This window comes from Phalacrocorax aristotelis, chromosome 13, assembly GCF_949628215.1.
Source record: "Phalacrocorax aristotelis chromosome 13, bGulAri2.1, whole genome shotgun sequence".
Taxonomy (NCBI): Eukaryota; Metazoa; Chordata; class Aves; order Suliformes; family Phalacrocoracidae; genus Phalacrocorax; species Phalacrocorax aristotelis.
Genome location: NC_134288.1, coordinates 2401914 through 2423662, shown reverse-complemented (window position 1 = coordinate 2423662; position 21749 = coordinate 2401914). Strand labels below are relative to the sequence as shown.

The 21749-nt window shown below is 61.0% G+C and overlaps 2 protein-coding genes across 4 annotated transcripts; both read right to left on the bottom strand.

Annotated features, from left to right (window-relative positions):
- Positions 1-4002: 4002 nt before the first annotated feature.
- Positions 4003-9031, bottom strand: LOC142064162 (uncharacterized). 2 transcript variants are annotated; one of them, XM_075108786.1, is made up of 7 exons: positions 8828-9031; positions 8073-8259; positions 7371-7826; positions 7085-7225; positions 6270-6431; positions 5989-6078; positions 4004-5626 (listed from the first exon to the last, which is right to left on the bottom strand). In XM_075108786.1, the coding sequence occupies exons 4-7, from the start codon at positions 7178-7180 to the stop codon at positions 4181-4183; spliced, it is 1794 nt and encodes a 597-aa protein (XP_074964887.1). In that variant the 5' UTR covers positions 7181-7225; positions 7371-7826; positions 8073-8259; positions 8828-9031; the 3' UTR covers positions 4004-4180. The 2 variants fall into 2 exon arrangements, with proteins under 2 accessions (XP_074964888.1, XP_074964887.1); XM_075108787.1 differs by lacking the exons at positions 8073-8259; positions 8828-9031 and having other exon boundaries at positions 4003-5113; positions 5276-5626.
- Positions 9032-11429: 2398 nt separating this feature from the next.
- LOC142064166 (uncharacterized) lies at positions 11430-16458 on the bottom strand. Of its 2 annotated transcripts, XM_075108795.1 has the most exons (7): positions 16255-16458; positions 15500-15686; positions 14798-15253; positions 14512-14652; positions 13697-13858; positions 13416-13505; positions 11431-13053 (listed from the first exon to the last, which is right to left on the bottom strand). In XM_075108795.1, exons 4-7 carry the CDS (start codon positions 14605-14607, stop codon positions 11608-11610), a joined length of 1794 nt encoding a protein of 597 aa, XP_074964896.1. In that variant the 5' UTR covers positions 14608-14652; positions 14798-15253; positions 15500-15686; positions 16255-16458; the 3' UTR covers positions 11431-11607. The 2 variants fall into 2 exon arrangements, with proteins under 2 accessions (XP_074964897.1, XP_074964896.1); XM_075108796.1 differs by lacking the exons at positions 15500-15686; positions 16255-16458 and having other exon boundaries at positions 11430-12540; positions 12703-13053.
- Positions 16459-21749: the final 5291 nt, after the last annotated feature.

The following is a 21749-nucleotide window of genomic DNA, read 5'->3' as shown; positions in this document are numbered from 1 at the left end:
GAGACGGCGCTCCGCGGCTCCTTCCAAGAGCTCTCGTGGAGCTGCGACCCTGCGCTGACTCCGCTCGCTCCAGAGGCTCCCAGCGAGCGGCTATATAGAGCCACGGGGCATTGTCGCATCACACCGTTGTCACGTTGCAGCGTTGTCACATCGCTGCGTTGCCGTGCCGCCGCCCGGCTGCCGCCCACCGGACCATGGGACAGGCCTGTGGGCCACCCGCTCTTGCTGAGCGCGCTTTGAGAGGTCATCTCCACAGGGCCCTTCCCACCTCAACTCCTCTGCGATTCTGTGAAGCAAAGCAGGCATCCTCGACAAGCGGGAAGAGATGCAAGGAACGGCCACAGCAGAGAGGCTCCTTCTTAGCTCAGCTTTCCCCCTTTTCCTTTTTAGACCTCTTCCCTGTCACGGGCAAAGCAGCCTCGAGTCAGGCGACTGCACTGAATTGGATTGTTGGCCCACAGCAGTCAACATCCAATTCCCGATTCACGTCTTGAGAAACAACGCAGAAGGCAAACAGAGGCCGAGGGAAACCCCTCCCCTGCCCTTTCCTCAGGCTCCCCTTCAGCCCAGGCACCTCTCTGCCCCCTTCCCAGTCAGCCTCCCCCGCCCTCGTCTCTGCTGCTCGCTTCGGCTCTCACTTCCTACCGCTTTGGGGCTGGATGCGGTGAGGTCGCCGATGGCCCCTTCCTCCAGCCCGTCTAGGTCCTGCTGAACGGCGGCCCGACCATCGAGCCTAACGACTGCGTGCCCGCGTTTGGGATCGGTGGTGCGTCGCCTGTCCTCCTCAGGTCGTCGTGGCAGCTTTGAAACGGGAGAGGTCCTGCCAGGCTCTCTTGTTAAACAAAGGCAAGAAACAGGGAGAGTAATAAATGGTACGTGCCGATGATTACCGTGGGTCTCGCGGGAAACAGCAAAGTGCACGGCCCAGGAACCATGCTCCTCTGCTTCCAAAGCAGCCTCTTGCACATGCGCCAGCTGCCGCTCTTCTCCTGCTTTGCAAGCGCAGGAGCGGCATCGGCTGTGCCCCGACTCCCCTCTCCCTGCGGCGTTGGCTCCTCAGCCACAACAGCGACGCCCCTTGCGCCGTGTTCACAGACATTTGCACCCTCAGGAAGCGCTGCCGGAGCTGTATGTGGTCCCGGTAGGGGACGTGCGAGGCCCTGTGTGCAGTTCCTCTGCAGCTGGAAAGCACAGGGACGCCCGAGAGCCGCAGCAGACGCCAGACCGTGCATCCGCCGGGCTCTGCCTGTAAGAAGCTAGGCAAGGCAGAGCAGAACGCCCTGTGCAGTGCAAGTCAGGGAGTCACAAAAGTGACAGGAACTAGCTAAACTAAGACCCCCTTGGAAGTTGTGTCACACCTCTGGGGTTCCATCACTTTAAAAACAGAGACCGCTCCTTACCTGTGTGTCGTGGTTTAGCCGGCAGCTCAGCCCCGCACAGCCGCTCGCTCACTCCCCCACGGGCAGATCGGGGAGAGAATCAGAAGGGTAACGCTCGTGGGTTCAGATAAGAACAGTTCGATGATTAAGATTTCGAAAAAAAACCCAAACAACAACAATGCAATGGAAATGAGAACAACGAGAGGCGCAAAACCCGGGCGGGGCGGGGGAGGGGAATGAAGGGCGGAAATACGCCACGCGACGCAGGCGCCCGCCCGCCCCACGGCGCGCCTCTTCCGAGCCGAAAACTGCCCCCCCCTTAATATACTGGCCATGGTGTCACATGCTACGGAATGAACATGCCATTGGGCAGCGGCGGGCAGCCGCCCCCGCCGTGGCCCTGCCCCTCTGCCCCTGCCAGCCTCCCGCCGACGTGGCAGAGCGCGGGAAGCTGGAAAGGTAGCCGACGCCCCACGGGGAGGAGAATTAACGCCTTGTCAGCCAAAACCAGCACACTGCGGTGTGTTGGGGTATCGGTAAAGCTCACGGAGAGGATCCCATGGCCACACATCAGCTGGGACAGCCTGCGATGTTACGAGCGTGGTGACGTCCCTGCAAAGAGACCCACTGAAGTTCACGGCACTTCTGAGCCCAGGAGCTCAGCGAGGGCAGGAGGAAGGCGGTCTCTGCCGAAAGCCTCGGCAGGGGCCGGGGTGCAGAGGCGACAGAGGCACGCGGCGCTGCGTGTCTCCGTCCTGCCAGCCAGTTTGCTTACAAAGATATTCTCACCCCCGTGTCACGGGGTTTTGCCATTCCAGTCGAGGAGAGGGCACGAACAGAAAGAAGGCAATTCAGAACAGAATCCAGAGTGACCGGGCAGGGCTGGAGTAGCAGAGGGAAGGTGGTTTGGCTGCTGGTGTTTTCTGGTGCTGACATGAGTGAGAAGAGGGCCCGAGGGGCTGGCTGCTCCAGGGGCAGCCAAGGTGCTCGGGAGCATACCTAGCTGCCTGCAGCGAGCATTTCCCTCTCTGCGTCTGCGTGCTGACCGTCTTGCCAGGGAACACGAGGGACCTCTGGTTTGGCCAGCCAGGAGAGAAGGACGCCTTTAGCCTGGGGGAGAGAGGGGCTGGCTGTGGAGGTGTGGGGACGAGTGCTGGTGATCCTGAAGGGCTGGCATTGTCCCGGGAAAGAGGCTGGGGTGGAGAGAGAGACTGAGGGAGCTCACGCCTTACCTCGAGCCACTGCTCACAGCCTCCGATACATAGCAGTTCCTGTGGGAAGGCCTTCCAGAAGTTAGAGCTAAAGAACGCCTGCACAACATGTCCCTTGTTGCCGGTGTCGCAGGGCTGTGAGGGCCCCTCCAGGTGCCCGCTGTAGGCTCCCTGCAGCTGGGGTTACTTTCTCTCTGCAGATGGGCAGAGTGGTAAACCAAAGACTCGAGAGGTTCTCTGGGTAGGCCGGGCTCTGTTTCCTGCTATTGGGGAATTTTTACGGCACCCCTCGAGGCAAACTAAACCCACGTTTGTGCTTGAATACGAAAAACAACCAAGCTAAACCAAAAAACCCGAACAATGCATTGGGCAGAGCGGCTCTACCTGGAGTCGGCAATGATGCGTCACAAGCAGGTTCCTTCCCTCCCCTTGCACCAGCGCCCATCCCGTGAGCAGTTTGAGCGGTTTGCCTGGGGCACCTCAGCTGGGCCGTGGGCCCATCTCCCAGAGCAGCTCTGCTGGCCAGTCAGAGGTGGCCCCTGAGAGCTTCCGTTCCAGGATGGCTACAAGGCAGTGCCGAGGCTGTTTCTAATCACCCAGGGAAACTGCGCTCCCTTGCAGGGAGTCCTGCTGTCTCTGGCACCCCTGCTTCCAGCCAGGTCAACCCCTTCTCGCAGTGGGGCCTCCTTGCCCTCCGTGCCGGATCGTTCCTCGGTCACAAATTTCCACCGCCGAGCAGTTAGCGTTTGAATGTCAACTGTCAACCCTCGGCCTTGTCTCCTTGTGGGACCGAAGGCCTCCCTTCCCCAGGGGATGCTCCATGGGAGACCGTCCAAGGCCAAGCCCGTGTGCGGCACAGCAGAGTAGTGAGCTCCCGTTCAAGAGGGGGTTGCTCCCGCCGCTCCCCTCTGGCTGAGCCCTGGCACGGGCTGCTCATGCGAACCTGCTCCCGTGCACCATTCTGGGCCTCCACAACATACCTGCCTCCCCGCTCAGGACAGACCAGACCCAAACAACACGTGGCAGAGCGGGCCCCGGGTGGAGAGGCCACCGCCCATCCCAGGCGCAGTGACAGCACCTATCTGTGCAGAGCTTATGGGGGAGCTTGGCCTGAGGAGAAAGGGCCCTGCAAAAAGGATCTCAAGGCGAAGGCCAACATTGTCCCTCACAGAAGGTGAAAGCCAGGCCTCCTAGAACCGGACCCGTCCCCTCCGCTAGCCTGGCAGCAAAGCTTGCTAAACAAGACAAAAATGCTGGCTACTTCTCGCCTCCGTGGTTAAGATTCCCTCTAAAATCGGGTCTTAGCGTGACGGAGGCCGCAGGAGGGAAAAAGACGAGGGAGATTGCCGCAGGGAAAATGCCCAGACACAGCCTGGGCTGGCTTGAACGTAGGTAGGCACAAGCAAGCACTTGGGAGTGAGCTCTTTATTGCGAGCACAAGGGCGTAAGGTCTGTGTGTGCTGCCTGGTGGAGCTGCCCAGGGGCTCTGCACCTCTCCTGCCACACACCTCCTCAGGACAGTGTCCACAAGCCTGCCAGCTAACACCCTCCTTTCTGACACGGGCTGCTGGGGCTCGCCTTGCACAAGCTTTACGCGCACTGCTCTGCGCTGTGCTCCTGCCCGGGCAGGGGGCTTCGCACCCGCCGGACGACGGGCTGTCCGGAGAAGTGTGGGCACACGGAGGGGAGGACGTCCTCAGCGGGATAGCTCTCCTTTCCATCTGATGGTGCAGGCAGCTTTGCGACGCACCTTCCAAAATTCAGTCTGGGACTCAGGGCAGGCCCGGGTTGACAGCTCCGCTCTAAAACAGAGTCGATGATGCGGCTTGCCATGGTCCTTATAGCCAAAGTGTTGGCTAAGGCTGTCGGCTTCGGCGTCAGTTCTCGCTCGAACTTCGGCGCCGTTGCAAGAACCTCAGGGACAACAGTTGTGGCATACCCAGCCCGTTCGGCGTGGTGCTGCTGAACTCCGGAGGAGGCATTTTGGATGCTCTCCCCGGCAGTCGTGCCACTGAGTTGCGAGGCATCAGCAGCGACTCTGTTTGGCAGTGGCTGCAAGGCAAGCGACTTTGGTCCCTTGCTTGCTTCCAGGCTCTGCTGTTGAGATGCTCTGGGGAGTCCCTGTGCTTGTTCCACAGCCTGCCTTGAGAAAGGCGCCTGGGATGGCTGCGCCTGTCTCTTGGAGAGATTTCTCCCAGGAAGCTCCAGGCTGTTGGAATATTTGCAGCTAGGGTCTCGTTCAACCTGAGAAGTTGCAAAGGATTCCAAGGTGCAGCAAACGCCGTCAACAACTTCTCTGATGAGTTTGTCCAGGGAAGCCTCTGCAGACGCTCCATCGGAAGCTGCTGTTTCAGCTTGCCCCGATTTCTCTTCCTCGGCTCGGGTGGCTCCTCCGGCAACAGGTCGCTCCTTCCGCCTGCCTGCCGGCCCTGGCTCACACGCTGTGGCCATGCTGGATGTCAAAGCCTTTGCCAAGCTCTCCAGCACGGTCGCTACGAGCTCTTTGGCCACCCGTCCGATTTCCTGCTGGCAAAGTGAAGGAGAAGTCTCCAAAGGCTCTGCTCCTCCGGCGCTGCCACACAAGCTTCCCCTGATCCCCTGGGCAGCCCTCCTTAAAACGCAGGCAGCCTGAGCCCGAGGAGCCTTCACCCTCTGCAACACTTCCCACACCACAGCCTCAGCCACCTCTTCAAGCTTCTGGGCTTCTGTTGCGGCTTGTTGTTGAGACGCAGCTCTGGACACGCTGTCTGCAGCGCGGTCTGGCTGCTTGCCGGAGTCAGCACCGCTACTGACCCTCCTGGGCAGCTCAGCACCTTCCTGTCCCAGCTCAGGTTGGGAGCAGGTTTGGCCTTCATCCAAAGCTGCTTTCAGCCTCCTGCAGCGCCCCGATTTCAGGGAGATCTTTCTGCTCGCGGGTGGAGGTGGGCAAGGTGGTCTTTGAGGCTGCCGCAGCTGCTCCAGCAGGCACGAAGCGTCGATTGTCCCCAGCGGTTTGTGGGCATCCCTTAACGTGGCCAGGCGTTGCCGAAGCCTTTCCTGCAAGGTGACACCGCGTTGTGGCTCGCCGTTGCCCAGACAAGCGCTCCCGCCCCTGCGTGCTGAGGCTTCACGCGGGCCCAGGCCAGCGCTCTGCTTCAGCCACGCGGCGAGGGCACAAGAGAAGGGTTCCCTCAGGACAACGCGGGCTCGCACATGACCTTCCTGCCCATGCCCACCCCAGCACCCTGCGCTGGCTCAGCTCCGAGCCGGCTAGTCCTTTCCCCGGCACCACGCCTGGCCCACGAGCACAGCCCTCGTCTCTTCTGCACTGAGCGCCCCCCCCGAGATGCCGCGAGCCAAGCCCCAGCCCTCGGCACCGTGCCGCTGACAGGCGTCCGCCAACACTGCGCTTTGCCTACCTCCTCTCGCCTGAACACGTACTCTGCCTCCAGCTTGAGTCCGGTCAGATACTGCCTGTACTCGTTGAACTCCTTCAGAGTGCAAACCACCTACGGAGAGACGAGGGCAGAAATCGCCCGAACGCTGTCAAGCCAGCTACTGGCAGCAGGCTGCCTTCCCCGAAACAGCCCAAACCCAGCGGGAGGGGGGCTGCTCCTCTGCACGTGCTCCCTCTGCGCTCGGGGAACCCCGCTCGGAGGGAACCGTTTTTATCGGCCCGACGACTATCGGCCAAACGCACCTTGCCATCGCTGGTGACGAAACCCCCTCTCTTCAGCCTCTGCAGGTTGTCTTGGCGTTTGTGGTAGGCCCGGAGATGGGGGTCGTGCAGGCTGTTGTACTCTGTGGGCAGTCGGCGACCGTAGGGATCTCCCAGGTCAAAATAGCATGAGGGCCGCTGAAGCTGTAAGGGAGATGTTCCAGAGGATGAACTCCAGGTCAGGAGAGAGCAGCGGAGACGAACATGCTTCCGAGCTCCTCACACACACAGGCTGGCATTTCCAAAGCTCCGAGGTACAGGCTAGTCCCTGGCTTGCTTCCCACCCAGAGGAGAGCTCTCGCTACATCAGAGACTCTCCAGCGGAGAAGGCGGCCTCTGCCTACACCCCCCCGTCCGGTGGCTATCTCTACCGGTGCTGGAGGCAGACAAGGAGCTGTTTACTGCGGGGGTGAGAGGGGTGCACCCCGTGCTGCACCTGTAAGGAGCTGAGCTGCAATGTTGCCTACAGCCATGCCTTTTCCTCAGGCAATTCACCCTTGTTGCAAAACAGGATTGCGCTGCTCCCCAGAGGTGCCAAGCTGTGCTTGTGCAAAGCTAAAGGTAGCTGGAAGACTCCTCTCCATCCAGCTCTGGCCAGCCTGGAGCACCGCTATGGGGCAAGTCCTCCTTCCTCTTGGCACCATGGAGCCACGCGCTCCCCGCGCCTCCCCAGCCCTGTGCGACTGAAGGGCTGCAGCTCCCGCTGTAGAGCAGGTGGGCACAAGGCCGCCCCTTCTCTGAATGACGGGGACCCCGTAAAAGAAGAGAGCTTTTCTACCCCTTTCTGCTTCGTTTACCTTTTCCCCCAGCTTTGCCCTGCAGAAGACAGGCTTGGAGCCGGGCAACACAGGGATTTTGACCCCGAGGGGGAGGTCCAGCAGCCTCGGATCCATCAGCCCAGTAGCTCCTTCTCCCAGGTGCCGTCTCCTGTGCCCGAGCTAGGAAGACAGAGACACTCAGGTGCCAGCTCAAGAAGCCTCCTGCATGGCACTTGCAAGAAAGGGCATGTGCCAAGGCCCCAGAGCAACCCTGCCACACCCGGGGCTCCCCGGCTGAGCCCTCTCCGTCGGCCCCGCTGCTCACCTCTCTCCTCTCTCCCAGTGCACTCGGCAGTGCGTCTGCCTTTCGGACGCCAGCAGTGAGACGGCGCTCCGCGGCTCCTTCCAAGAGCTCTCGTGGAGCTGCGACCCTGCGCTGACTCCGCTCGCTCCAGAGGCTCCCAGCGAGCGGCTATATAGAGCCACGGGGCATTGTCGCATCACACCGTTGTCACGTTGCAGCGTTGTCACATCGCTGCGTTGCCGTGCCGCCGCCCGGCTGCCGCCCACCGGACCATGGGACAGGCCTGTGGGCCACCCGCTCTTGCTGAGCGCGCTTTGAGAGGTCATCTCCACAGGGCCCTTCCCACCTCAACTCCTCTGCGATTCTGTGAAGCAAAGCAGGCATCCTCGACAAGCGGGAAGAGATGCAAGGAACGGCCACAGCAGAGAGGCTCCTTCTTAGCTCAGCTTTCCCCCTTTTCCTTTTTAGACCTCTTCCCTGTCACGGGCAAAGCAGCCTCGAGTCAGGCGACTGCACTGAATTGGATTGTTGGCCCACAGCAGTCAACATCCAATTCCCGATTCACGTCTTGAGAAACAACGCAGAAGGCAAACAGAGGCCGAGGGAAACCCCTCCCCTGCCCTTTCCTCAGGCTCCCCTTCAGCCCAGGCACCTCTCTGCCCCCTTCCCAGTCAGCCTCCCCCGCCCTCGTCTCTGCTGCTCGCTTCGGCTCTCACTTCCTACCGCTTTGGGGCTGGATGCGGTGAGGTCGCCGATGGCCCCTTCCTCCAGCCCGTCTAGGTCCTGCTGAACGGCGGCCCGACCATCGAGCCTAACGACTGCGTGCCCGCGTTTGGGATCGGTGGTGCGTCGCCTGTCCTCCTCAGGTCGTCGTGGCAGCTTTGAAACGGGAGAGGTCCTGCCAGGCTCTCTTGTTAAACAAAGGCAAGAAACAGGGAGAGTAATAAATGGTACGTGCCGATGATTACCGTGGGTCTCGCGGGAAACAGCAAAGTGCACGGCCCAGGAACCATGCTCCTCTGCTTCCAAAGCAGCCTCTTGCACATGCGCCAGCTGCCGCTCTTCTCCTGCTTTGCAAGCGCAGGAGCGGCATCGGCTGTGCCCCGACTCCCCTCTCCCTGCGGCGTTGGCTCCTCAGCCACAACAGCGACGCCCCTTGCGCCGTGTTCACAGACATTTGCACCCTCAGGAAGCGCTGCCGGAGCTGTATGTGGTCCCGGTAGGGGACGTGCGAGGCCCTGTGTGCAGTTCCTCTGCAGCTGGAAAGCACAGGGACGCCCGAGAGCCGCAGCAGACGCCAGACCGTGCATCCGCCGGGCTCTGCCTGTAAGAAGCTAGGCAAGGCAGAGCAGAACGCCCTGTGCAGTGCAAGTCAGGGAGTCACAAAAGTGACAGGAACTAGCTAAACTAAGACCCCCTTGGAAGTTGTGTCAGACCTCTGGGGTTCCATCACTTTAAAAACAGAGACCGCTCCTTACCTGTGTGTCGTGGTTTAGCCGGCAGCTCAGCCCCGCACAGCCGCTCGCTCACTCCCCCACGGGCAGATCGGGGAGAGAATCAGAAGGGTAACGCTCGTGGGTTCAGATAAGAACAGTTCGATGATTAAGATTTCGAAAAAAAACCCAAACAACAACAATGCAATGGAAATGAGAACAACGAGAGGCGCAAAACCCGGGCGGGGCGGGGGAGGGGAATGAAGGGCGGAAATACGCCACGCGACGCAGGCGCCCGCCCGCCCCACGGCGCGCCTCTTCCGAGCCGAAAACTGCCCCCCCCTTAATATACTGGCCATGGTGTCACATGCTACGGAATGAACATGCCATTGGGCAGCGGCGGGCAGCCGCCCCCGCCGTGGCCCTGCCCCTCTGCCCCTGCCAGCCTCCCGCCGACGTGGCAGAGCGCGGGAAGCTGGAAAGGTAGCCGACGCCCCACGGGGAGGAGAATTAACGCCTTGTCAGCCAAAACCAGCACACTGCGGTGTGTTGGGGTATCGGTAAAGCTCACGGAGAGGATCCCATGGCCACACATCAGCTGGGACAGCCTGCGATGTTACGAGCGTGGTGACGTCCCTGCAAAGAGACCCACTGAAGTTCACGGCACTTCTGAGCCCAGGAGCTCAGCGAGGGCAGGAGGAAGGCGGTCTCTGCCGAAAGCCTCGGCAGGGGCCGGGGTGCAGAGGCGACAGAGGCACGCGGCGCTGCGTGTCTCCGTCCTGCCAGCCAGTTTGCTTACAAAGATATTCTCACCCCCGTGTCACGGGGTTTTGCCATTCCAGTCGAGGAGAGGGCACGAACAGAAAGAAGGCAATTCAGAACAGAATCCAGAGTGACCGGGCAGGGCTGGAGTAGCAGAGGGAAGGTGGTTTGGCTGCTGGTGTTTTCTGGTGCTGACATGAGTGAGAAGAGGGCCCGAGGGGCTGGCTGCTCCAGGGGCAGCCAAGGTGCTCGGGAGCATACCTAGCTGCCTGCAGCGAGCATTTCCCTCTCTGCGTCTGCGTGCTGACCGTCTTGCCAGGGAACACGAGGGACCTCTGGTTTGGCCAGCCAGGAGAGAAGGACGCCTTTAGCCTGGGGGAGAGAGGGGCTGGCTGTGGAGGTGTGGGGACGAGTGCTGGTGATCCTGAAGGGCTGGCATTGTCCCGGGAAAGAGGCTGGGGTGGAGAGAGAGACTGAGGGAGCTCACGCCTTACCTCGAGCCACTGCTCACAGCCTCCGATACATAGCAGTTCCTGTGGGAAGGCCTTCCAGAAGTTAGAGCTAAAGAACGCCTGCACAACATGTCCCTTGTTGCCGGTGTCGCAGGGCTGTGAGGGCCCCTCCAGGTGCCCGCTGTAGGCTCCCTGCAGCTGGGGTTACTTTCTCTCTGCAGATGGGCAGAGTGGTAAACCAAAGACTCGAGAGGTTCTCTGGGTAGGCCGGGCTCTGTTTCCTGCTATTGGGGAATTTTTACGGCACCCCTCGAGGCAAACTAAACCCACGTTTGTGCTTGAATACGAAAAACAACCAAGCTAAACCAAAAAACCCGAACAATGCATTGGGCAGAGCGGCTCTACCTGGAGTCGGCAATGATGCGTCACAAGCAGGTTCCTTCCCTCCCCTTGCACCAGCGCCCATCCCGTGAGCAGTTTGAGCGGTTTGCCTGGGGCACCTCAGCTGGGCCGTGGGCCCATCTCCCAGAGCAGCTCTGCTGGCCAGTCAGAGGTGGCCCCTGAGAGCTTCCGTTCCAGGATGGCTACAAGGCAGTGCCGAGGCTGTTTCTAATCACCCAGGGAAACTGCGCTCCCTTGCAGGGAGTCCTGCTGTCTCTGGCACCCCTGCTTCCAGCCAGGTCAACCCCTTCTCGCAGTGGGGCCTCCTTGCCCTCCGTGCCGGATCGTTCCTCGGTCACAAATTTCCACCGCCGAGCAGTTAGCGTTTGAATGTCAACTGTCAACCCTCGGCCTTGTCTCCTTGTGGGACCGAAGGCCTCCCTTCCCCAGGGGATGCTCCATGGGAGACCGTCCAAGGCCAAGCCCGTGTGCGGCACAGCAGAGTAGTGAGCTCCCGTTCAAGAGGGGGTTGCTCCCGCCGCTCCCCTCTGGCTGAGCCCTGGCACGGGCTGCTCATGCGAACCTGCTCCCGTGCACCATTCTGGGCCTCCACAACATACCTGCCTCCCCGCTCAGGACAGACCAGACCCAAACAACACGTGGCAGAGCGGGCCCCGGGTGGAGAGGCCACCGCCCATCCCAGGCGCAGTGACAGCACCTATCTGTGCAGAGCTTATGGGGGAGCTTGGCCTGAGGAGAAAGGGCCCTGCAAAAAGGATCTCAAGGCGAAGGCCAACATTGTCCCTCACAGAAGGTGAAAGCCAGGCCTCCTAGAACCGGACCCGTCCCCTCCGCTAGCCTGGCAGCAAAGCTTGCTAAACAAGACAAAAATGCTGGCTACTTCTCGCCTCCGTGGTTAAGATTCCCTCTAAAATCGGGTCTTAGCGTGACGGAGGCCGCAGGAGGGAAAAAGACGAGGGAGATTGCCGCAGGGAAAATGCCCAGACACAGCCTGGGCTGGCTTGAACGTAGGTAGGCACAAGCAAGCACTTGGGAGTGAGCTCTTTATTGCGAGCACAAGGGCGTAAGGTCTGTGTGTGCTGCCTGGTGGAGCTGCCCAGGGGCTCTGCACCTCTCCTGCCACACACCTCCTCAGGACAGTGTCCACAAGCCTGCCAGCTAACACCCTCCTTTCTGACACGGGCTGCTGGGGCTCGCCTTGCACAAGCTTTACGCGCACTGCTCTGCGCTGTGCTCCTGCCCGGGCAGGGGGCTTCGCACCCGCCGGACGACGGGCTGTCCGGAGAAGTGTGGGCACACGGAGGGGAGGACGTCCTCAGCGGGATAGCTCTCCTTTCCATCTGATGGTGCAGGCAGCTTTGCGACGCACCTTCCAAAATTCAGTCTGGGACTCAGGGCAGGCCCGGGTTGACAGCTCCGCTCTAAAACAGAGTCGATGATGCGGCTTGCCATGGTCCTTATAGCCAAAGTGTTGGCTAAGGCTGTCGGCTTCGGCGTCAGTTCTCGCTCGAACTTCGGCGCCGTTGCAAGAACCTCAGGGACAACAGTTGTGGCATACCCAGCCCGTTCGGCGTGGTGCTGCTGAACTCCGGAGGAGGCATTTTGGATGCTCTCCCCGGCAGTCGTGCCACTGAGTTGCGAGGCATCAGCAGCGACTCTGTTTGGCAGTGGCTGCAAGGCAAGCGACTTTGGTCCCTTGCTTGCTTCCAGGCTCTGCTGTTGAGATGCTCTGGGGAGTCCCTGTGCTTGTTCCACAGCCTGCCTTGAGAAAGGCGCCTGGGATGGCTGCGCCTGTCTCTTGGAGAGATTTCTCCCAGGAAGCTCCAGGCTGTTGGAATATTTGCAGCTAGGGTCTCGTTCAACCTGAGAAGTTGCAAAGGATTCCAAGGTGCAGCAAACGCCGTCAACAACTTCTCTGATGAGTTTGTCCAGGGAAGCCTCTGCAGACGCTCCATCGGAAGCTGCTGTTTCAGCTTGCCCCGATTTCTCTTCCTCGGCTCGGGTGGCTCCTCCGGCAACAGGTCGCTCCTTCCGCCTGCCTGCCGGCCCTGGCTCACACGCTGTGGCCATGCTGGATGTCAAAGCCTTTGCCAAGCTCTCCAGCACGGTCGCTACGAGCTCTTTGGCCACCCGTCCGATTTCCTGCTGGCAAAGTGAAGGAGAAGTCTCCAAAGGCTCTGCTCCTCCGGCGCTGCCACACAAGCTTCCCCTGATCCCCTGGGCAGCCCTCCTTAAAACGCAGGCAGCCTGAGCCCGAGGAGCCTTCACCCTCTGCAACACTTCCCACACCACAGCCTCAGCCACCTCTTCAAGCTTCTGGGCTTCTGTTGCGGCTTGTTGTTGAGACGCAGCTCTGGACACGCTGTCTGCAGCGCGGTCTGGCTGCTTGCCGGAGTCAGCACCGCTACTGACCCTCCTGGGCAGCTCAGCACCTTCCTGTCCCAGCTCAGGTTGGGAGCAGGTTTGGCCTTCATCCAAAGCTGCTTTCAGCCTCCTGCAGCGCCCCGATTTCAGGGAGATCTTTCTGCTCGCGGGTGGAGGTGGGCAAGGTGGTCTTTGAGGCTGCCGCAGCTGCTCCAGCAGGCACGAAGCGTCGATTGTCCCCAGCGGTTTGTGGGCATCCCTTAACGTGGCCAGGCGTTGCCGAAGCCTTTCCTGCAAGGTGACACCGCGTTGTGGCTCGCCGTTGCCCAGACAAGCGCTCCCGCCCCTGCGTGCTGAGGCTTCACGCGGGCCCAGGCCAGCGCTCTGCTTCAGCCACGCGGCGAGGGCACAAGAGAAGGGTTCCCTCAGGACAACGCGGGCTCGCACATGACCTTCCTGCCCATGCCCACCCCAGCACCCTGCGCTGGCTCAGCTCCGAGCCGGCTAGTCCTTTCCCCGGCACCACGCCTGGCCCACGAGCACAGCCCTCGTCTCTTCTGCACTGAGCGCCCCCCCCGAGATGCCGCGAGCCAAGCCCCAGCCCTCGGCACCGTGCCGCTGACAGGCGTCCGCCAACACTGCGCTTTGCCTACCTCCTCTCGCCTGAACACGTACTCTGCCTCCAGCTTGAGTCCGGTCAGATACTGCCTGTACTCGTTGAACTCCTTCAGAGTGCAAACCACCTACGGAGAGACGAGGGCAGAAATCGCCCGAACGCTGTCAAGCCAGCTACTGGCAGCAGGCTGCCTTCCCCGAAACAGCCCAAACCCAGCGGGAGGGGGGCTGCTCCTCTGCACGTGCTCCCTCTGCGCTCGGGGAACCCCGCTCGGAGGGAACCGTTTTTATCGGCCCGACGACTATCGGCCAAACGCACCTTGCCATCGCTGGTGACGAAACCCCCTCTCTTCAGCCTCTGCAGGTTGTCTTGGCGTTTGTGGTAGGCCCGGAGATGGGGGTCGTGCAGGCTGTTGTACTCTGTGGGCAGTCGGCGACCGTAGGGATCTCCCAGGTCAAAATAGCATGAGGGCCGCTGAAGCTGTAAGGGAGATGTTCCAGAGGATGAACTCCAGGTCAGGAGAGAGCAGCGGAGACGAACATGCTTCCGAGCTCCTCACACACACAGGCTGGCATTTCCAAAGCTCCGAGGTACAGGCTAGTCCCTGGCTTGCTTCCCACCCAGAGGAGAGCTCTCGCTACATCAGAGACTCTCCAGCGGAGAAGGCGGCCTCTGCCTACACCCCCCCGTCCGGTGGCTATCTCTACCGGTGCTGGAGGCAGACAAGGAGCTGTTTACTGCGGGGGTGAGAGGGGTGCACCCCGTGCTGCACCTGTAAGGAGCTGAGCTGCAATGTTGCCTACAGCCATGCCTTTTCCTCAGGCAATTCACCCTTGTTGCAAAACAGGATTGCGCTGCTCCCCAGAGGTGCCAAGCTGTGCTTGTGCAAAGCTAAAGGTAGCTGGAAGACTCCTCTCCATCCAGCTCTGGCCAGCCTGGAGCACCGCTATGGGGCAAGTCCTCCTTCCTCTTGGCACCATGGAGCCACGCGCTCCCCGCGCCTCCCCAGCCCTGTGCGACTGAAGGGCTGCAGCTCCCGCTGTAGAGCAGGTGGGCACAAGGCCGCCCCTTCTCTGAATGACGGGGACCCCGTAAAAGAAGAGAGCTTTTCTACCCCTTTCTGCTTCGTTTACCTTTTCCCCCAGCTTTGCCCTGCAGAAGACAGGCTTGGAGCCGGGCAACACAGGGATTTTGACCCCGAGGGGGAGGTCCAGCAGCCTCGGATCCATCAGCCCAGTAGCTCCTTCTCCCAGGTGCCGTCTCCTGTGCCCGAGCTAGGAAGACAGAGACACTCAGGTGCCAGCTCAAGAAGCCTCCTGCATGGCACTTGCAAGAAAGGGCATGTGCCAAGGCCCCAGAGCAACCCTGCCACACCCGGGGCTCCCCGGCTGAGCCCTCTCCGTCGGCCCCGCTGCTCACCTCTCTCCTCTCTCCCAGTGCACTCGGCAGTGCGTCTGCCTTTCGGACGCCAGCAGTGAGACGGCGCTCCGCGGCTCCTTCCAAGAGCTCTCGTGGAGCTGCGACCCTGCGCTGACTCCGCTCGCTCCAGAGGCTCCCAGCGAGCGGCTATATAGAGCCACGGGGCATTGTCGCATCACACCGTTGTCACGTTGCAGCGTTGTCACATCGCTGCGTTGCCGTGCCGCCGCCCGGCTGCCGCCCACCGGACCATGGGACAGGCCTGTGGGCCACCCGCTCTTGCTGAGCGCGCTTTGAGAGGTCATCTCCACAGGGCCCTTCCCACCTCAACTCCTCTGCGATTCTGTGAAGCAAAGCAGGCATCCTCGACAAGCGGGAAGAGATGCAAGGAACGGCCACAGCAGAGAGGCTCCTTCTTAGCTCAGCTTTCCCCCTTTTCCTTTTTAGACCTCTTCCCTGTCACGGGCAAAGCAGCCTCGAGTCAGGCGACTGCACTGAATTGGATTGTTGGCCCACAGCAGTCAACATCCAATTCCCGATTCGCGTCTTGAGAAACAACGCAGAAGGCAAACAGAGGCCGAGGGAAACCCCTCCCCTGCCCTTTCCTCAGGCTCCCCTTCAGCCCAGGCACCTCTCTGCCCCCTTCCCAGTCAGCCTCCCCCGCCCTCGTCTCTGCTGCTCGCTTCGGCTCTCACTTCCTACCGCTTTGGGGCTGGATGCGGTGAGGTCGCCGATGGCCCCTTCCTCCAGCCCGTCTAGGTCCTGCTGAACGGCGGCCCGACCATCGAGCCTAACGACTGCGTGCCCGCGTTTGGGATCGGTGGTGCGTCGCCTGTCCTCCTCAGGTCGTCGTGGCAGCTTTGAAACGGGAGAGGTCCTGCCAGGCTCTCTTGTTAAACAAAGGCAAGAAACAGGGAGAGTAATAAATGGTACGTGCCGATGATTACCGTGGGTCTCGCGGGAAACAGCAAAGTGCACGGCCCAGGAACCATGCTCCTCTGCTTCCAAAGCAGCCTCTTGCACATGCGCCAGCTGCCGCTCTTCTCCTGCTTTGCAAGCGCAGGAGCGGCATCGGCTGTGCCCCGACTCCCCTCTCCCTGCGGCGTTGGCTCCTCAGCCACAACAGCGACGCCCCTTGCGCCGTGTTCACAGACATTTGCACCCTCAGGAAGCGCTGCCGGAGCTGTATGTGGTCCCGGTAGGGGACGTGCGAGGCCCTGTGTGCAGTTCCTCTGCAGCTGGAAAGCACAGGGACGCCCGAGAGCCGCAGCAGACGCCAGACCGTGCATCCGCCGGGCTCTGCCTGTAAGAAGCTAGGCAAGGCAGAGCAGAACGCCCTGTGCAGTGCAAGTCAGGGAGTCACAAAAGTGACAGGAACTAGCTAAACTAAGACCCCCTTGGAAGTTGTGTCACACCTCTGGGGTTCCATCACTTTAAAAACAGAGACCGCTCCTTACCTGTGTGTCGTGGTTTAGCCGGCAGCTCAGCCCCGCACAGCCGCTCGCTCACTCCCCCACGGGCAGATCGGGGAGAGAATCAGAAGGGTAACGCTCGTGGGTTCAGATAAGAACAGTTCGATGATTAAGATTTCGAAAAAAAACCCAAACAACAACAATGCAATGGAAATGAGAACAACGAGAGGCGCAAAACCCGGGCGGGGCGGGGGAGGGGAATGAAGGGCGGAAATACGCCACGCGACGCAGGCGCCCGCCCGCCCCACGGCGCGCCTCTTCCGAGCCGAAAACTGCCCCCCCCTTAATATACTGGCCATGGTGTCACATGCTACGGAATGAACATGCCATTGGGCAGCGGCGGGCAGCCGCCCCCGCCGTGGCCCTGCCCCTCTGCCCCTGCCAGCCTCCCGCCGACGTGGCAGAGCGCGGGAAGCTGGAAAGGTAGCCGGCGCCCCACGGGGAGGAGAATTAACGCCTTGTCAGCCAAAACCAGCACACTGCGGTGTGTTGGGGTATCGGTAAAGCTCACGGAGAGGATCCCATGGCCACACATCAGCTGGGACAGCCTGCGATGTTACGAGCGTGGTGACGTCCCTGCAAAGAGACCCACTGAAGTTCACGGCACTTCTGAGCCCAGGAGCTCAGCGAGGGCAGGAGGAAGGCGGTCTCTGCCGAAAGCCTCGGCAGGGGCCGGGGTGCAGAGGCGACAGAGGCACGCGGCGCTGCGTGTCTCCGTCCTGCCAGCCAGTTTGCTTACAAAGATATTCTCACCCCCGTGTCACGGGGTTTTGCCATTCCAGTCGAGGAGAGGGCACGAACAGAAAGAAGGCAATTCAGAACAGAATCCAGAGTGACCGGGCAGGGCTGGAGTAGCAGAGGGAAGGTGGTTTGGCTGCTGGTGTTTTCTGGTGCTGACATGAGTGAGAAGAGGGCCCGAGGGGCTGGCTGCTCCAGGGGCAGCCAAGGTGCTCGGGAGCATACCTAGCTGCCTGCAGCGAGCATTTCCCTCTCTGCGTCTGCGTGCTGACCGTCTTGCCAGGGAACAGGAGGGACCTCTGGTTTGGCCAGCCAGGAGAGAAGGACGCCTTTAGCCTGGGGGAGAGAGGGGCTGGCTGTGGAGGTGTGGGGACGAGTGCTGGTGATCCTGAAGGGCTGGCATTGTCCCGGGAAAGAGGCTGGGGTGGAGAGAGAGACTGAGGGAGCTCACGCCTTACCTCGAGCCACTGCTCACAGCCTCCGATACATAGCAGTTCCTGTGGGAAGGCCTTCCAGAAGTTAGAGCTAAAGAACGCCTGCACAACATGTCCCTTGTTGCCGGTGTCGCAGGGCTGTGAGGGCCCCTCCAGGTGCCCGCTGTAGGCTCCCTGCAGCTGGGGTTACTTTCTCTCTGCAGATGGGCAGAGTGGTAAACCAAAGACTCGAGAGGTTCTCTGGGTAGGCCGGGCTCTGTTTCCTGCTATTGGGGAATTTTTACGGCACCCCTCGAGGCAAACTAAACCCACGTTTGTGCTTGAATACGAAAAACAACCAAGCTAAACCAAAAAACCCGAACAATGCATTGGGCAGAGCGGCTCTACCTGGAGTCGGCAATGATGCGTCACAAGCAGGTTCCTTCCCTCCCCTTGCACCAGCGCCCATCCCGTGAGCAGTTTGAGCGGTTTGCCTGGGGCACCTCAGCTGGGCCGTGGGCCCATCTCCCAGAGCAGCTCTGCTGGCCAGTCAGAGGTGGCCCCTGAGAGCTTCCGTTCCAGGATGGCTACAAGGCAGTGCCGAGGCTGTTTCTAATCACCCAGGGAAACTGCGCTCCCTTGCAGGGAGTCCTGCTGTCTCTGGCACCCCTGCTTCCAGCCAGGTCAACCCCTTCTCGCAGTGGGGCCTCCTTGCCCTCCGTGCCGGATCGTTCCTCGGTCACAAATTTCCACCGCCGAGCAGTTAGCGTTTGAATGTCAACTGTCAACCCTCGGCCTTGTCTCCTTGTGGGACCGAAGGCCTCCCTTCCCCAGGGGATGCTCCATGGGAGACCGTCCAAGGCCAAGCCCGTGTGCGGCACAGCAGGGTAGTGAGCTCCCGTTCAAGAGGGGGTTGCTCCCGCCGCTCCCCTCTGGCTGAGCCCTGGCACGGGCTGCTCATGCGAACCTGCTCCCGTGCACCATTCTGGGCCTCCACAACATACCTGCCTCCCCGCTCAGGACAGACCAGACCCAAACAACACGTGGCAGAGCGGGCCCCGGGTGGAGAGGCCACCGCCCATCCCAGGCGCAGTGACAGCACCTATCTGTGCAGAGCTTCTGGGGGAGCTTGGCCTGAGGAGAAAGGGCCCTGCAAAAAGGATCTCAAGGCGAAGGCCAACATTGTCCCTCACAGAAGGTGAAAGCCAGGCCTCCTAGAACCGGACCCGTCCCCTCCGCTAGCCTGGTAGCAAAGCTTGCTAAACAAGACAAAAATGCTGGCTACTTCTCGCCTCCGTGGTTAAGATTCCCTCTAAAATCGGGTCTTAGCGTGACGGAGGCCGCAGGAGGGAAAAAGACGAGGGAGATTGCCGCAGGGAAAATGCCCAGACACAGCCTGGGCTGGCTTGAACGTAGGTAGGCACAAGCAAGCACTTGGGAGTGAGCTCTTTATTGCGAGCACAAGGGCGTAAGGTCTGTGTGTGCTGCCTGGTGGAGCTGCCCAGGGGCTCTGCACCTCTCCTGCCACACACCTCCTCAGGACAGCGTCCACAAGCCTGCCAGCTAACACCCTCCTTTCTGACACGGGCTGCTGGGGCTCGCCTTGCACAAGCTTTACGCGCACTGCTCTGCGCTGTGCTCCTGCCCGGGCAGGGGGCTTCGCACCCGCCGGACGACGGGCTGTCCAGAGAAGTGTGGGCACACGGAGGGGAGGACGTCCTCAGCGGGATAGCTCTCCTTTCCATCTGATGGTGCAGGCAGCTTTGCGACGCACCTTCCAAAATTCAGTCTGGGACTCAGGGCAGGCCCGGGTTGACAGCTCCGCTCTAAAACAGAGTCGATGATGCGGCTTGCCATGGTCCTTATAGCCAAAGTGTTGGCTAAGGCTGTCGGCTTCGGCGTCAGTTCTCGCTCGAACTTCGGCGCCGTTGCAAGAACCTCAGGGACAACAGTTGTGGCATACCCAGCCCGTTCGGCGTGGTGCTGCTGAACTCCGGAGGAGGCATTTTGGAGGCTCTCCCCGGCAGTCGTGCCACTGAGTTGCGAGGCATCAGCAGCGACTCTGTTTGGCAGTGGCTGCAAGGCAAGCGACTTTGGTCCCTTGCTTGCTTCCAGGCTCTGCTGTTGAGATGCTCTGGGGAGTCCCTGTGCTTGTTCCACAGCCTGCCTTGAGAAAGGCGCCTGGGATGGCTGCGCCTGTCTCTTGGAGAGATTTCTCCCAGGAAGCTCCAGGCTGTTGGAATATTTGCAGCTAGGGTCTCGTTCAACCTGAGAAGTTGCAAAGGATTCCAAGGTGCAGCAAACGCCGTCAACAACTTCTCTGATGAGTTTGTCCAGGGAAGCCTCTGCAGACGCTCCATCGGAAGCTGCTGTTTCAGCTTGCCCCGATTTCTCTTCCTCGGCTCGGGTGGCTCCTCCGGCAACAGGTCGCTCCTTCCGCCTGCCTGCCGGCCCTGGCTCACACGCTGTGGCCATGCTGGATGTCAAAGCCTTTGCCAAGCTCTCCAGCACGGTCGCTACGAGCTCTTTGGCCACCCGTCCGATTTCCTGCTGGCAAAGTGAAGGAGAAGTCTCCAAAGGCTCTGCTCCTCCGGCGCTGCCACACAAGCTTCCCCTGATCCCCTGGGCAGCCCTCCTTAAAACGCAGGCAGCCTGAGCCCGAGGAGCCTTCACCCTCTGCAACACTTCCCACACCACAGCCTCAGCCACCTCTTCAAGCTTCTGGGCTTCTGTTGCGGCTTGTTGTTGAGACGCAGCTCTGGACACGCTGTCTGCAGCGCGGTCTGGCTGCTTGCCGGAGTCAGCACCGCTACTGACCCTCCTGGGCAGCTCAGCACCTTCCTGTCCCAGCTCAGGTTGGGAGCAGGTTTGGCCTTCATCCAAAGCTGCTTTCAGCCTCCTGCAGCGCCCCGATTTCAGGGAGATCTTTCTGCTCGCGGGTGGAGGTGGGCAAGGTGGTCTTTGAGGCTGCCGCAGCTGCTCCAGCAGGCACGAAGCGTCGATTGTCCCCAGCGGTTTGTGGGCATCCCTTAACGTGGCCAGGCGTTGCTGAAGCCTTTCCTGCAAGGTGACACCGCGTTGTGGCTCGCCGTTGCCCAGACAAGCGCTCCCGCCCCTGCGTGCTGAGGCTTCACGCGGGCCCAGGCCAGCGCTCTGCTTCAGCCACGCAGCGAGGGCACAAGAGAAGGGTTCCCTCAGGACAACGCGGGCTCGCACATGACCTTCCTGCCCGTGCCCACCCCAGCACCCTGCGCTGGCTCAGCTCTGAGCCGGCTAGTCCTTTCCCCGGCACCACGCCTGGCCCACGAGCACAGCCCTCGTCTCTTCTGCACTGAGCGCCCCCCCCGAGATGCCGCGAGCCAAGCCCCAGCCCTCGGCACCGTGCCGCTGACAGGCGTCCGCCAACACTGCGCTTTGCCTACCTCCTCTCGCCTGAACACGTACTCTGCCTCCAGCTTGAGTCCGGTCAGATACTGCCTGTACTCGTTGAACTTCTTCAGAGTGCAAACCACCTACGGAGAGACGAGGGCAGAAATTGCCCGAACGCTGTCAAGCCAGCTACTGGCAGCAGGCTGCCTTCCCCGAAACAGCCCAAACCCAGCGGGAGGGGGGCTGCTCCTCTGCACGTGCTCCCTCTGCGCTCGGGGAACCCCGCTCGGAGGGAACCGTTTTTATCGGCCCGACGACTATCGGCCAAACGCACCTTGCCATCGCTGGTGACGAAACCCCCTCTCTTCAGCCTCTGCAGGTTGTCTTGGCGTTTGTGGTAGGCCCGGAGATGGGGGTCGTGCAGGCTGTTGTACTCTGTGGGCAGTCGGCGACCGTAGGGATCTCCCAGGTCAAAATAGCATGAGGGCCGCTGAAGCTGTAAGGGAGATGTTCCAGAGGATGAACTCCAGGTCAGGAGAGAGCAGCGGAGACGAACATGCTTCCGAGCTCCTCACACACACAGGCTGGCATTTCCAAAGCTCCGAGGTACAGGCTAGTCCCTGGCTTGCTTCCCACCCAGAGGAGAGCTCTCGCTACATCAGAGACTCTCCAGCGGAGAAGGCGGCCTCTGCCTACACCCCCCCGTCCGGTGGCTATCTCTACCGGTGCTGGAGGCAGACAAGGAGCTGTTTACTGCGGGGGTGAGAGGGGTGCACCCCGTGCTGCACCTGTAAGGAGCTGAGCTGCAACGTTGCCTACAGCCATGCCTTTTCCTCAGGCAATTCACCCTTGTTGCAAAACAGGATTGCGCTGCTCCCCAGAGGTGCCAAGCTGTGCTTGTGCAAAGCTAAAGGTAGCTGGAAGACTCCTCTCCATCCAGCTCTGGCCAGCCTGGAGCAC

What these genes read in the sequence shown, in the direction of transcription:
- LOC142064166 (XM_075108795.1), bottom strand. Translation starts at nt 14,607, where the DNA reads ATGGATCCGAGGCTGCTGGACCTCCCCCTCGGGGTCAAAATCCCTGTG. An exon ending in TCGTCACCAGCGATGGCAAG is followed by an intron (nt 13,506 to 13,696) that starts GTGCGTTTGGCC and finishes GTCTCTCCGTAG; the next exon opens with GTGGTTTGCACTCTGAAGGA. An exon ending in ACGTGTTCAGGCGAGAGGAG is followed by an intron (nt 13,054 to 13,415) that starts GTAGGCAAAGCG and finishes GTCACCTTGCAG; the next exon opens with GAAAGGCTTCGGCAACGCCT.
- LOC142064162 (XM_075108786.1), bottom strand. Translation starts at nt 7,180, where the DNA reads ATGGATCCGAGGCTGCTGGACCTCCCCCTCGGGGTCAAAATCCCTGTG. An exon ending in GGGCAAAGCTGGGGGAAAAG is followed by an intron (nt 6,432 to 7,084) that starts GTAAACGAAGCA and finishes TCTCCCTTACAG; the next exon opens with CTTCAGCGGCCCTCATGCTA. An exon ending in ACGTGTTCAGGCGAGAGGAG is followed by an intron (nt 5,627 to 5,988) that starts GTAGGCAAAGCG and finishes GTCACCTTGCAG; the next exon opens with GAAAGGCTTCGGCAACGCCT.